The sequence below is a fragment of the Poecilia latipinna genome, unplaced genomic scaffold (genome assembly GCF_001443285.1).
Source record: "Poecilia latipinna isolate Pla-1442-1.1 unplaced genomic scaffold, P_latipinna-1.0 Scaffold325, whole genome shotgun sequence".
NCBI classification, from domain to species: domain Eukaryota; kingdom Metazoa; phylum Chordata; class Actinopteri; order Cyprinodontiformes; family Poeciliidae; genus Poecilia; species Poecilia latipinna.
Window position 1 is genome coordinate 300,838 of NW_015112941.1, and position 14,869 is coordinate 315,706.

Consider the following 14,869-nt stretch of genomic DNA (forward strand, 5'->3'; position numbering starts at 1 on the left):
CTCTGATTGATATATTTGTGATAAAAGATGATCAAAATGAATAAAGTCCTGTTCATCCTTTGAAACCCCATTGCAAACTATGACGTTTGTTAGATATTGCAGATAAGAAAGTCCAGAACAATCCGCCAAGGACAGCTGAAGTTTATTTACAGTCATTCTGATTCAATAAGTTCGATGGAACAAATCAACACAAGAATCTGAAGCTTGAGATTAGTCAAAATGCTTAAACACATATCAATCCAGATTAATCCAAATGTTGTATCCTTTGCTAAATACCAAGAACAGATGTGTTTGTTTAACAATTTAGTGCATATTAAACATTAAAGGTGATAAAAGTTTCAGAATCATTCTTAACATCATAAAAATGTACTCCAAGAAGAGTGACCTAGTTTTCAGACTGAATATCGTTAATTAAACACTTGTTCTGCCGAAACGAGAGGTTATCTAATTACACTGTCTGAGCATTATAAATCTTTAAAGCTTTGATTATTATTATTATGTCATGACAGCCTGTTATTGTCTCCTCCCATTCATACCCCTCCTAAAGATGTCCACAGCCCTGTTCTTATTAGGGAGCAATGGCAGACATGCTTAACGATACCTAAGTCAAAATTTTAACTCAGATTTCCCCACAAAAGTAATAAATCAGAATGTAGAATTTGAGATCACAGTTTTTTTTCTTTCTTTTTTTTCAGTAACAATTACACTTACCCTGATGTTGAGATGTTGTACTGTAGTCCATGGCCAATTCCAGATATGGGCCAACAGGTGCCATTGCCTCTGTAGAACTGCTCCTGGTTCCTGTTATGGTCCCTGTACTGAAGATATTCAAATATCTAGGAGCATAAGTGGATAGCGCCCTCTCCTGGCGCCCTCTCTCATGTGAATTTTCTGCCCATCAAACGACAACATAGGCTTTATTTAGTTTGCTCCTTTGGAATCAGTGTGTTCAATGTGGACCATTTCTACTTCCCTTCAGAGTGTTGCTGTATGACAGCTTAGCGTGGTTCAAAGTCCTCTCGACAGCTGAAGACCAGGAAACTGAGGCTCCTCAACATCTGCTGCTCCCAAATCGTGGATTGTTCACTGGAAAACAAATTCACAGAGCTATGCAAGAAAACACGCTGTGGGACTAATAGACAAAATCACTGTGGAATCAGCAACAGGAAGAAAAAGTGAATACAATGTTGCAGATTACATATTGGTTTTCTTTGTAAGTTCTTTACGATGAATGTTTATGAAGTATTTGTTTTTATCTTTCTTTGGGATGCATATGTCAACCAAACCAAATTATTTTTTAGTCAACAATTTTTGTTTTTATCTTATCTCATACAATACTTTATGGTGATATGTTACAGAAACCATAACTAATCAGCCATTGGACTAGTTTCACTTTTTGCCCTTATGCTTTCCCTTTAACAATTAGTTAAAAATGAAGGATTCACACTTTTAGCGTCAGCCATATTGAGATAGAGTCACAGTTTACATCTGCTGCACGACCCGCTATACCTGCAGCCCTGGATATGCAGTCGGCTCTTTGACTCTGTGGCTCACTTAGTATTAAGTGGTGAAATATTGCCCTTCCTTTTTGTTACATTATTTTATTGTTTGCCCCCATGTAGAAAAAAAAAAAACACACAGCCAGCTCCAACCTGGTAAATTTGGACTGGAATTACTCCACTGCGGTCAGTGACAGGCGGGTGTGTTTTATTTTGTTAAAAGAACAGTCACAACTATTTCCTAAGACGTGTTTTATTTTGAAATTACGGACCAGAAGCTTAGCATTCTATTCACTTAACTTGATAATATGGATTAATCCAGGAGCGCCACAGAAATCAAACAGCAGTCGCCGCCTCTCAGTGATGAGGGACGACAAAAAAAAACAAGGCTGCTCACATTTTGTTTGTATAAACGCTTTTCCCTTTTTGTTTAACATTTCTCAGGTGGATATAACCAGTGGAATATTTTTGTTGTTTCTTTCTTTTTAGTTTTCTTTCTTTTTTAATGTCCTTTCTATTCGCAACTGGATTTTAGAGCGGAGAAACATCACTTTGCAGGGATGGATCCAGCTGGAGAGCTTTTACGCGCCGCGTTTCTCGGAGCGTCTCCTCCGATGCGGAAAAATTAAGCGGTCTCTGCTCTGAGGAGTGAACAATGAAGTATGGACTGGTTGTGCTCTCGGCTGGCTTTACTGGTTTACTCAGCTTCACATTCCTCGCTGTGGCCATCGGAACTGATTACTGGTACATTATCGATGTAAACAAGCCCAACCACACGGGGCCAAATGACCTGAGTTCACACTCTGGATTGTGGAGAATCATTGAAGGTTTGGGGATTTCATATTCACTTACTAATAAATTGTAAATGCATCCTCTTCGGTATCATCCAGCATGTTAAATCTACTCAGTTATTGCAACTTAGTTCTGCAATTTTAAATTCCATGCGGAAATACTCGCGCAGTTAATTATTTTGTGATTCAACCTTTCTATTCAAGAACATATTTTTCTAAAACAATGCAAATACATGAACGCATCGAATATTCTTTATATGAAATATGTTTATTTGTGTGCTGATGCTGCACTACTGCTCTAATCATCATCATCATCATCATCATCATCATCATCATCATCATCATCATCATCATCAGCTCCCGATTAAAAACCCTCATCAGCCATCAGCTGGTTGTGCAGAACCCAGGTGCTGAAGCAACCTGACGTGAATCTCAGATCACCATAGTGAGTTTTTTTTTTTTTTTGATCTGACCGAAGTAGATCTAAAACATCCACTAATATATGTGAAATACTGACTGAATTGAAATGACATCTATTTGAAAAAATGTGAGTGCCATATAACCTCTTATGCGCAAAAATCTGAGTGCACAAAGGAGCTTGTTAAGGATTTCATGTGAGTGCTGTTATGTGTTCTGCTCTTAGTCTGCACAGCTTGAAGTCCTTAATCTAAAACATCCACTGATATGTTTTAGATGTGTTGCAGGTTGCACCTACAGTTCTTACAATAATTGTAAAGTAATGTAACAACATGAAGCCTTCATCCGATCAATAGCTGAACATCTAGTGAGAGGAATTCTCAGTGCACAACATGCACACTGGAGCATTTTAAAAAGGAAATGGAAAGGCAGATTCTTTGCTTTTGATTTTTTTATTTTTTTATTTTTTATTTTTTCTAGTATTGTGAGGTGGTCCGCAATGTCTGTCATTTGTAACCTTTCCCTCTGACATTTTCAGGTGCAAATAGGAGTTCAGTCATCCCTTCTTTTACAGCAAATATGTCCAGCCTATCAGAGACTGAAAGGCACCTTCTCGGTGAGTGTTTTTTTTTTTTTTTTTTTTTTAAACAACTGACTAAAGAGTTTAATAGAATTCAAGTGGTTGTCACACATGGGTGCAATATAATCAAAAAGCAAATTAATTTCTGGTAACGTTATTCAGTCATATACCCATGTTAATTTTGATGCTCGTAGCTCACAGCTAAAGAAGACCCTCAAATTGAGGTTTTTCCAACAAATTTGAATTTTTATGTAAGAGCGAGAAAAAATTAGCTTTAATGCAAAAATATTGACATATATAAAGTATGTCCACTCGGTGCTTCTTTGTGCATGAATAACTTATATGTGGTCACTGTATGTGGTAGACTCTCTTAGAGGTTTGTTTCAGGTGAGCACAGTGATTCATATTAAACTTGACTGTATGAGTAGGTGTTAAGTCCTGCTGGAAAATGAACTCAACCTCTCCATAAAGCTTGTCAGCAGCAGGAAGCATGAAGGGCTCTAAAACATCTAGACAGATGACCATGCTGACCTTGGACTCACTAAAACACACTGGAACAGCACCTGCAGATGACTTGGCCTCCCAAAGTCCTCACTGAGTGTGCGGTTGTCGCCCTGGATCTCCAGTAATATGGATTGTGTGCCTCTATTTTCTTCCTGTAGACTAAGCGACCTTCATTTCCACATAAAATGGACCATACTGTCACAGTCCAGTACTTTTTCTCCTTAGTCTACCTAGGATGCTCCATGGTTGATAACTTAGTGCAATAAAAACATGGTTGTAGGTAATGATGTGGTTAACCCTGTTGCTTGTACACTTTTTTTGTCGTTACACTTTTTTCCTTTCAATTAGCTTTCCATTAGTTAATGGCCTTCCGTGAGCCTGCAGCTTCCAAAGCAGCACCCTTTTGGGACTGATCAGTGACTGTTTGCTGGTCAAAAAAAAAAATCAGCATTCTGCCCAATGCTTGTGAGGACACATGACATTTGCGCTTCTTAGTCTACTAATAGTCCAACTTTACAAGAAGCTGAATTTTTGGTTTTAATCAGCTATAAGAGCCATTTTTAAAAGTTTATCTCAGAACTGCATTACTTTCTGTTTAATGATTCCTTTTCAGCTTAGATTAATATTGCTTTAATAATTTTCTTACTTGCTGAGATGAACCTGGAACCGCATGTTCGCCGGACTAACAATAAGCCCACTTGAACATTCTGTGGAGGAACAGTGCTTCACAGAGGCCTCAGATTAGATCAGAGTCCATGGGGGTTTCAAAGAGCCCATGTTTACAACCTCGCAAGAAATAGAGTTAAATCACTTGCTGAGAAAAGGGGTACCTTCGTCATGTCTGCAAGTTGATTATCCTCTACTGACAGTAGAAATAAAAGCCCCAAAGGCTCCCCAGATAGCTAAAATCAATTTGGAAATCTTGGAAGCTTTTCCACATGATTGCACACAGCATTACAGTGAAATACAACACAGCTGTAGTTCAGACCCTCTAACAACCCCCCCGTCCTTTCTTTGTATTGGAAATGTGCGTGTTTGCAGGCTTGCACAAGGTAGTGGTCATCTTGCTGCCTCTCAGCCTGGTACTGCTGGTGTTCGGATGGATCTTCGGACTTGTCAGCTCATTGGCCTGCAGTCCCAGGCTGCTGGCTGCATCGGCTTCCTATGTTCTCCTCTGCAGTAAGTTCGTTCACATGTCTTGATGTGTTGCTGTGCTTGAATTCAGAATCTGTGCTTTGCATGAAGGTTATAATCAAAATAGATTAAAAAAAAAACAAAACAAAAAAAACAACAACAAATGTGCTGTGTTGTGATGTGCAATACAACACATAGACGTATGTTTACATGTGAGAGGAAACCTTGAAAATTCAGCTTCAGCTGCTCTTGCATCCGATTCATCTCTTAGTAAAACCACTACTTTCAGATTTTGTGGGATGGGAAGTACACTTGAGTGGAGGGACTGCCATGAAAAACACCCCAGCTTTATTAGTGTGTTAGTGTGGTATGTGTTAAAGTAGTTTGAGTTGAAATGTTTCTAAAAAAAAAACATGTGGGTCATTTGCACAAAAAAGAAATCATATCTCATTGTGACATGTTTGTTTTTGCCCAAAGTGTTATTTCAGTGGGTGATGAAGATGATAAATTATTAAAAGGAAAATAAGAATTTAATGAGCAAAACAAAACCCTGGCTTGAGTCCAGCGACAGATTTTGCGAATATGCAGTTTTCTCTAAACTTTAAAGTTAAGATTATGTAGCGTCATGAGACGTGTGAAACATGGATATTTTGCAACACTGAGACATATCTTGCTGCATTTGCACCCACAGTAATTGAGTTTTAGTCGACAATTACATTTCTGAAGTGGAAAGAATATGTCAGTGGTGTGTCTGTGTTGAAACCACAATGTAAATGTGGAAACATAGGTGCTAAAATTGCAGTGAAAGTTCATGAATTGCTTTGTTTCCAATTAGTTTGAAGCTCAAAAACCTATACAACTTAGATAAATTTATGCACTATGACAAGCATGACAAGTTTTAGAGTTCATAATATTATTATTATTGCTTCCACTTCATTCTGGAACAGTTTTAAAAGGAGGGTTGTTATGTATTTCTGAGGCACATAGCGCCATTTAATAGCACAGTCTAGCAAATGATGTAACCTTCAGTTGTTATAAAATTGCTGCATTTTTCAAACATACATAATTTAGAAGAAATTTGACTTCACATTTTGATGTCTTTAAATTGGTCAGTGTCTCTTGAAGAAGCCAATGCGCCTTCGGGCTGCCATCACCACAATTCCATATTCCATTTGAAGCCATTCGTAGAAGCAGTTCCTTTGTATGATACACTCAGCAGACATGCAATTCAGTGCAGTAGCTTGGAGACTTAACAAACCTGCACCATGCAGAAGGACTTAAAAGTGCTCTGTGAGCAGCACAGAGAGTATTGTAACTCAACACATCATCATTTCATCAGCTTCCACCGTGCAATAACCTATTGGCTATGGCTTTGACGTGAACTTCGTCTTTCCTATTTCTTTTGATTTAAAATACTGTGTCACATAAACATATAACAATAAACATTTTATTGTTATACTTAGTAACGGATGGTTATATCTCAGAACTCACCAACAATTAATTTATGATACCTGTTACAAGTGCTCACTCCATCTTTTTTTTTCCTATTTCACTCATACCTTCAGACATCTTACTGTTAAATTGTCTTTATTCTCGTTGAGAGAACTACTGAGATTTGGGTGAGTAATTTCTAGAATGTGTGCTTCCTCAGAACTTGTCTTACATACGTGGTTGTGTCTTCCTCACCTAGTGGACTTGGCTCAAAACGTCTTTCTGTGTGTGAAAATGTCTCATGAAATTACCTCCCTGCTCCTGAAATCAATGCAAAAGTAGAATAAGGATCATTTTTGTCTTATTTTTAGAAATAGGTGGGTATAACAGAAGAGGATAGTAAGATGTTCCTTCTTGATGTTGACCAATTACTTTAACACTCATTACCACCAGACCACCTCAGCATGGATAACGACTTAATTGACTGTGTTGATGACAGCACTTTCACAGTAATACTTCACAATGAAGCTGTGTGAAATCTCAGAAAAGATTGCTGTGGAGTAAAAGACCCTACACCCATCCACACACACTCTCCTTCCCGGGCCCAACATGTCTACTTAATATTTGACATGACATTATTATCCCCCTTATAAAACTGGTGTTTAAATTCAGCTGTCATGATCACGTGGACTTTTTGATTTGCTTTTGTTTAAGTTCTCTATTTTGGACTTTGCATTTTGAGTTGTTTCTGTGTTTTCTATATTAATCTCTGCTTCCATAGTGTTTATTAGTCTGACAGTAGTATTTCCACTTTCAGTGATCTTGTTAGTCTAATCTCCTCAGCTCCTTTACACTTGCTCCCCACTTATTTTCTTGATTGTATTGAACTAGTTCCAATGAAAAAAAAAAATAAAAAAAATCACATCTCCACAGTATTTGAGCTCCTTGGTTTCTTTGACTCACTGCTGGATCCTTCTTTTGACATAATCCTGGTTTGTGTGTATTTCCCCTCATGTTCTGTGAGTCTTCACTTTCACCAATAGATACCATCATGCAGATGCCTCTGCCCTGTTTCAATTTGGGTCCTTCACAACACAAGCCAAACATGACAGAAGCACCTTTAAAACATTTCTCTGAACAGAAATGTATTTGTAGACAGTAAGGACACTTATTCTACCAGTTTTTGAGAGTTCAGAATGACATCGCTCCATTAACCTTTCTGATTAGATTCTCTCTTTTTCTCTCTCTCTCGCTTTCTCCCTGTACATATATATGTACATGCAGGGAACAGATAAATATACAATAATATATCTAACATAATATATAACAATCAATAATGGTGGGAATAAATATGATGTCAGGGTACAAACAGACTGAGTCTAAGGTCCAAGTGTCCACCCAGGACACCGCACATCGTGCAGAGACATGTCCAAATCGTAAAGTACAGGGGTGTGAAAAAGCTGACGCTGTCTGAAAAGAAAGGGAAAGAGAAGAAAGCGTCAAAGGACCTTGAGCAAACCAGGAGGCATTTCTCAAGATTCTTTACCCTCATTGTGGATAAAACATTATTAGGTTTTATTATGACTGCACCCTCTGCTAAAATACCGAGCCTTAGTCATATTCTGTCCACATTAAAAGATCTGCTAATGCTGCGCTCTCCCACCTTCAAGACCAGAGTAAACACACACACACACACAAAGAGTGAGGTAATGGGTTTTAGGATTTTGTGCCTCTCTCATCAGTCCTTTTTAATGAATTATCACGTTTTGATATTTTGGTATCTGATATTTGGGGGTTTTGTGTCAGTTTGTGATCCCTCTTTTAGCACTGCCATCATACTCTGGGAAATATCTCTAGATTTTAGAGAGGCATCAGTGACCATGAGATGTGAAAGAACAGACATTTTTTTTTCCTTTTTTTTTCCTGTGCTGCACAGTGCAAACAAGTGTAATAAATTGTTTAATTAGTGCAGAGTAGAGCTGTAATATACCCTTTGTACCCTTTTACACATTTGTTGTTTTAGCTTCAATTATAAATGTTTTTTATTCTCTTCATTTGAATTCGCTGCTGTGTCACTGGATGTAGATTTTACTATACTGTGAGTGGGAAAAAAAAACAAAGTCAAGCAGCTGTGAATTTAAATATTAGTAATTGCCAAGAGTAAACACAGCTCAATATGGTGGAAGCAGAGTGTTTTCTTCCAGCATGCCCTCCTAAAGGTCAGATGGAATCGCTCATTTAATGACTGAATACTTTGGATGTTCTGCTCAGGACATTTAATAATGGCTGTCTTTCCAGCTCACCTCTGGGGTAACTGTCAACCGAGACAATTCCTCCATCCATTGCAAAACACAAGGAACACAGAAAAGAACAGACAAAAAGAGAAAGGAAAGAAAAGAAGAAACAAATGATTCATGATACATTATAGAACATCCAGATGCCATTCAATGGTCAGCTTTACAGCACTGCTCCCTTCTGTGGAGTCAATGATCAGATTATATTTTTGGAGGCAGCACACTGGGATAATTTGCATATGACTGGGGAATAAATTCACAAAAGCCGCTCTGCTGTTCTGTAATTGCAGTGGCCAATGTTACCTCACAGCATGAAGACTTGAGTGTGTGTGTGTGTGTGTGTGTGTGTGTGTTGTGTTGTTTACTCTTTGTCAAAACATTTTACCTGAAATTACCCAGAATTCTAGGCAATATAAACACTATATATAGCTACCATTGACATTTTTTTCTTTGCTAGTTCTAATTTTTCAGAAGATGAGTGTCTTGGGTTTTTGTGAAAAAAGAAAAAATGACAAAGCTGGACAATTTTTACAAAGCTAAAGTAAAAATTAACTTGAGAATAATGGGAAGTGATTTCTGATTCTCAAGGAAATTGAAAACCTGCATTGTCTTACAATTGTACTTTATTTCTAGCAGAACATCTCTTAAGGTGTTCATTTTCCAACAGGATTGCTCTTGTTTTACAGTTAGTAATTAATTTTGTACCGGGAGCCTCTAGGTAATTACTAAGCATGATAATCTGTTCATTCAGTCTCTTCAAACAAAATTAAAGTTATAAATAGGCATTTCTGAAGAGATATACTATTTTTTTTATTATCATACAAATTTAAATAAAAAAGAAATTAAAAACAAAAATATTTTGCTTTTTGTTCATTGCATATTCTTAAATAATACTAAAATACAATAAAAATACAGCTGTCTTGGGAAGATACCACAGCAAGGGTAACATTACTTTAAACATTTAAAGCAGGTTTAGTTTATAAAATAATATCCAACATATACTTCCAGACTCTGGGACAATACAATGTTTCTATTCTTTTCTATAAATGCAAACCCAGACATAGCTGTCCACCTAAACAGGCTGAGAAGGGGATCATTAATCACTGCAGGGGAGCTGCAGAGATCAGCAGCTCAGGTGGGAGCTAGTGTTAAAGGACTAGTATTTGTCATTCTCTCCACAAGTGGTCTTTATGGTAAGAAGGCAAGAAGCCAAGCATTAAAAGAAAGCCATCAGAAGCCTTGTTTACATCTTGTCACAAGCCCCATCGGGCACAAAGCAAATGTGGAAGACTGTGCTCTGGTCAGCAATGACCAAGACTGAGTTTTTTTTTTGTTTTGTTTTGTTTTGTTTTGCTTACTGCACATTGGGCTGAAAAAAAAAACAATCAAACAAAAAAAACACATTTATAATTTAACATGGTGGTGTTTCATTATAACACCTTGAACCCTCCTCATCATTCTGTGAAAAGGGTTTTCTTTGGCATGGCTGGAAGATGGCTACTATATAAAATCTCTTGAAAATATTCTAAGATTTTATGTTATGAAATGTGACAAAAATATGTAAAAGCTTTAATGGTATGAATATTTTTTGCAAGTCATTGACAGTTGGACCTGACCTATGCCTACTCTGTGTGGTTGTGAATTTTTCCTGCCCGCTGACCTCATCTGTCCATAAAAAGACAGAGACATGTTAACACCTGTCAGAGGTCTCAAAGCTACTTTTAGCTGCGGAGGGTTGTGCTCTGATGAACATGCTTCAAATCTTCACAGATGCTCACACCAGCAAACACATAGACAGAATGTTTAAGCTGGAAGAGGGCAGAGAACTCCATGCTTTTCTCCTTTATTTTTCATTTCTATGATGTGAGACTGAGACATCTTAGTATTTTTGAAATGACAATATGTCTTTCTTTGCTTTTGAATGACATTTCAAAAGCAGACAGATTTTTTTTACACACAAAAAAATACTGTTCTCATAAAACTGTGTGAGAATGTAACTCGCTTTCTTAGAAAATAACTTCAATGTTAATGTATTTTTTTATGATCCACACAATTTGAAATGTCTTACTTGGTGAAAACCTGCTTGACACCTAGGCTCCTATATATTTATATATTTTTTTCTTTTAACTGCATTTTTGAGCATCTGTGCAGGGTCTTAGCACAGTTTGAAACGTATTTGGAAGATAAGAAAATTAAGCCACCTGCTGGTCTTGAGAAAGGGTCAGTTGACAGGAACACATTTGAAACCATTCCTCCACCAGCAGTCTGCCACTTAGTAACTTTTGTCTTTTTTTGCACATTACCTAAGCCATTTTGCATCTTTCCCAAAAATAAGTAAAAACATATATACAGCCATATCCAAAAAATAAACTAAAAAACTTTTTTTTTGTTGTTATTTTTTTTTTATCTCAGAAGTTTAATTCTCTGAGACGTTGCACACATTAATGAAACAAAGACTGACTTATTTATGCTAACTAAGATAATGAAAACATGACATTTAAGATGAGAATATTGGATCAAACTAATAAAACAAACAAGCAAAAATTATTTAGAAATGTGGGTTTAATGAGAGGTAGGTTTAATACCTGCTTAAAGGTTGTTATTTTCAAAACTTCGTCAGAAAATGTGTTCTGATATCACATATCAGAACACATTTGAACATGCACAGACATACAAAAATACTTATTTTTGTTTTGCTGTTGTAATTTCTTGACAGCTGGGATGAAACAATTTGTTCTATTTTTTTTTTCTTTGTGTAAAAACAAAAATCGTTTTTCCACAGCCATAGAGGGATTAATTGGCCGTAGGCATGAACATGAGCTCCTGTCTCTGTGTTGTGCTGTTTGATGGACCGGTGTGCTCTCACCTCCTATCTGCTAGAATCGCCTGCACTCCATCTAAATTGGCTATAGAAAATTGATGCATGGACAGTTTTATATAATAAATCACTGTGATTGCGGTGTGCAGTGATGAAACATAAGAATGGTCTGTCCAGACAATTTTGTCCACATCAGCAGGGTGCATGCAATTTTTTTGTTCCTGGAACAAAGCAATGTGTTAAAAATGGATGATACTTTTTTTTGTTGTTTTTTTTATGCAGCTTTTCTTTTTTTCTTTTTTGTCTCGCATGTTAACAGGTATTTTCACGCTGTCAGGGGTCAGTACCTACATCAAATACTCTAATCAAGCCATGGAAGAGTTCCAACGGATTGTTCCCCCTGAAAATCTCGTCTTCGTGCAAGTCTCCTTTGGCTGGTCGTTAGCCTTGGCATGGCTCTCCTACAGCCTGGAGGTAGCAACAGGTCTGCTGCTGCTGCTAGCTGCCAGAATAACTCAAATAAAAGGGCATTATGATTCTGGTGTTGGTATAGCTATGTTGTAGTGAAACTATATACTCATATTTTTTAGGGGCAGTTTTTTTTTTTTTTTTTTTTTGGCTGTAGTTTTTTTCTTTCTTTATAGCTTGCCAGCTTGTAAGAGACCAAAACATCAAGAGCCAAAAACCAGAGAATGTACTGAAGGTAACTTTCATAGGCACACACAGAAGCTGACATTAAATCACATTACTGAACTGCTTTCATCTTTTCAAAACTAAATTGTGTCTATACTGACTCTGCTTAACATTGTGGTTGTGTTTACAACAAAACAAGAAGAAGAAGTTCACCAAGTGAATTGATGGATATTTGTTCTTGAATGTATTTATGTTGTACCTTTCAGCCTGGTTGCCACTTAACTGAGTGCTGTTGTTTTTTTTTCTTAAGAGTTATATAAGTTTCAGGAGGTCAAGAGTCAAACTGGTAGCGCAAGCTGGCTCTAGCAGATGCACAAAGAAGTTAAATTACTTTTCTTGGCCACTTTTATTTTCCTTTTTGTCAACTGACTTTGCCTAAACTAATGTTCTGAATGGCTTTGTAAAATAGAATAGACAACCTAGCCATGCTAATTATTGCAGAGTAGCATTATTTTTCTCTGTTTGTTCAAATCTTCCACTCTTTGGAAGACTCATTGCTGTTCCACCTTTTCTCTCATTGGGGATAATGAGCTTCATCACTGCAGTTTAATGGAGCCCCAAAGCCTTAGAGAAGACTTTGTAACCCTTTAAGATGCTTTGAGTTTTAAGATGCCTATTTGCCAATAATAATAATAATAATAATAATAATAATAATAAACAAAGCCAGCATGGAAAATAGCAATGAATTAATAACTTAACAAATGTAACAACTACTTTCTCAAATTGGGCAAGGTTGGCATGACTTTCTTCCCCCCCCTTAATTAATGAAAACATCATTTGAAGACAGCATTTTGTATTTCCTCAGGTCATTTTTGTCTGATATAAAAAAAATGTTTTACAATCTGAAACATCTAAGCGCAAAAAGCAGAAACAGAAAAGTATGTAAGGGAATTACACTTGTTTGCCTGCAGTGTAAATATGTTTTCTCTTTATGAATTGCTGCTGTCTTTCTTTAAGTTTGAGCCCTGCAATATGATAGCAGGCTGAGCAGTTTGGCTGAATGGCTTTTTGTTTTGTTTTTTTGTTTTTTTTTCTATTTTGATGTATGCAAGCTTTTAGCCATGAAGAGAGGGTCGGGGGGGGGGCTTTCCTCTACCATGTTTTCCTGCTTATATATGAACTGCAATGGTGCTGTAGTGTATTTTATTGGAGTGAAAACACTGCTGACTCTGCTGGAGTAAAACCATCACCTAGAATATGAGACCCTTACTGGGTGTGAAGTGATATCCTCTCAGATGTTTGCTTACAGAACAACTGCTACATTGCTTTTACATCTACTATCAGAAGCTTGGACATCACATTTGAAACGTCTTTTACAACGTCGAAAGGATTCACTGTTGAAGCCGATAAGCATAGTTACGCCTTGCCTTTATAAATCTGTATGGCTTGGCTAAACCGTAGATGAAATAAATTTGAAAACAAAGCAGAGGATGCAACACTTATTCTGATTAAGTTGTTTTTTTAGTGGAGCAAAATTTATGCATGTGCTATAATGCCTCTCAGTTGTCCAGTAGGTTAATGTTATTTCTCCTAGCAATAAAAATTTGCAAGTAAAAAAAAGAGTGCTGCTAACTGTACAACACTCAGCATGAACTGTGTAATATTTGTCTTGTGCTCTTGTATAAATCTCAACCATTTTGTGAGTTTCAGTAAATAAATAATTTGAAATATCATTCCATCTGTTGACTACAAAAGAATGCCATCATATGTGACTTTTTAAGATGATCTCTTTGCTGCCTGTCATTGTCTGATTTATGCACTTTATGCTTGCTCTGTACTCTGCTTTCAATGAGCTGTTCTTAGGCAGCAATGATTACACTCATGTGTCTGTTTTGTTTTGGATAGATTGAACGTCTGAATGTTAGCCTGTGAATGTAAATGAAGCACACTGGGAGTCTGGAAGCAAAGATGTTGTTGTGTGTGAAGAACTGCTGCTGCCAGCCCAGAGAGAATTTGGTGACGTCTTATTAGTATCTTTCAACACTCTTTGTCTGTAAGCTCTATTAATAAAACCCATTTAAAAAAAATGTATTAGATGATGCAAAAGTTGAATATTTTGTGAGTACTAGCAGTACTAATGTTGGTCACTCGCTGTTAAAGTAAAAAATGTGCTTCAGCTGGATGATTGCACTGGGACAATTTTCTCCACCCTTTATTTTGAGATCATTAAAAATTGAAAATGCAATTTGGAACAACATTCAAGCTTTTAATAAGCACACGGAGCCGTCACATGCGGAAATATAGTGTTCCTGTAAAAATGCTTGAAATTAACAGAGGGAAATGGAATAAACAAAAACAGAAGCAAAGCAATCCAGGTATACATTCACAATTTTTTTTAAATATGTCCTGAGGTGCATTTGTTACATTTAACTGTGCTCTGAAAAAGCTTTCCGACCCTGTTAACCTTTTCACATTTTGTCCTGTCCAGTGTCACTGATTATCAAAACCAAATGAGTTAATCCTTCACCAAAAAAGTTTATTTCATCTGAAGAATAAAACTATTTTTTTTTCCAGGAGTTCTCAACTGTTTAGAAAGAAGAGCAGATATGTTGATTTACTGAGGCACATAAATTATGACAGATATACATTTTTATCAAGATGACAATAATACCCATAAGCTCTACACTGTGTTGACAGATTTATAATTGAACTGGAAGTTCTTCTATGCAAAAAGAGGTCAATTAAAGCTGCACTAGGTAACTTTTATT

The 14,869-nt window shown here is 36.8% G+C and overlaps 1 protein-coding gene across 1 annotated transcript; it reads left to right on the plus strand.

Moving 5' to 3' along the window:
- The first annotated feature begins 1,835 nt into the window (after positions 1-1,835).
- Positions 1,836-12,800, plus strand: LOC106949111 (transmembrane protein 235). Its single transcript, XM_015035148.1, has 4 exons — positions 1,836-2,326; positions 3,246-3,323; positions 4,833-4,970; positions 11,788-12,800. The coding sequence occupies exons 1-4, from the start codon at positions 2,155-2,157 to the stop codon at positions 12,030-12,032; spliced, it is 633 nt and encodes a 210-aa protein (XP_014890634.1). The 5' UTR covers positions 1,836-2,154; the 3' UTR covers positions 12,033-12,800.
- The last annotated feature ends 2,069 nt before the right edge of the window (positions 12,801-14,869 follow it).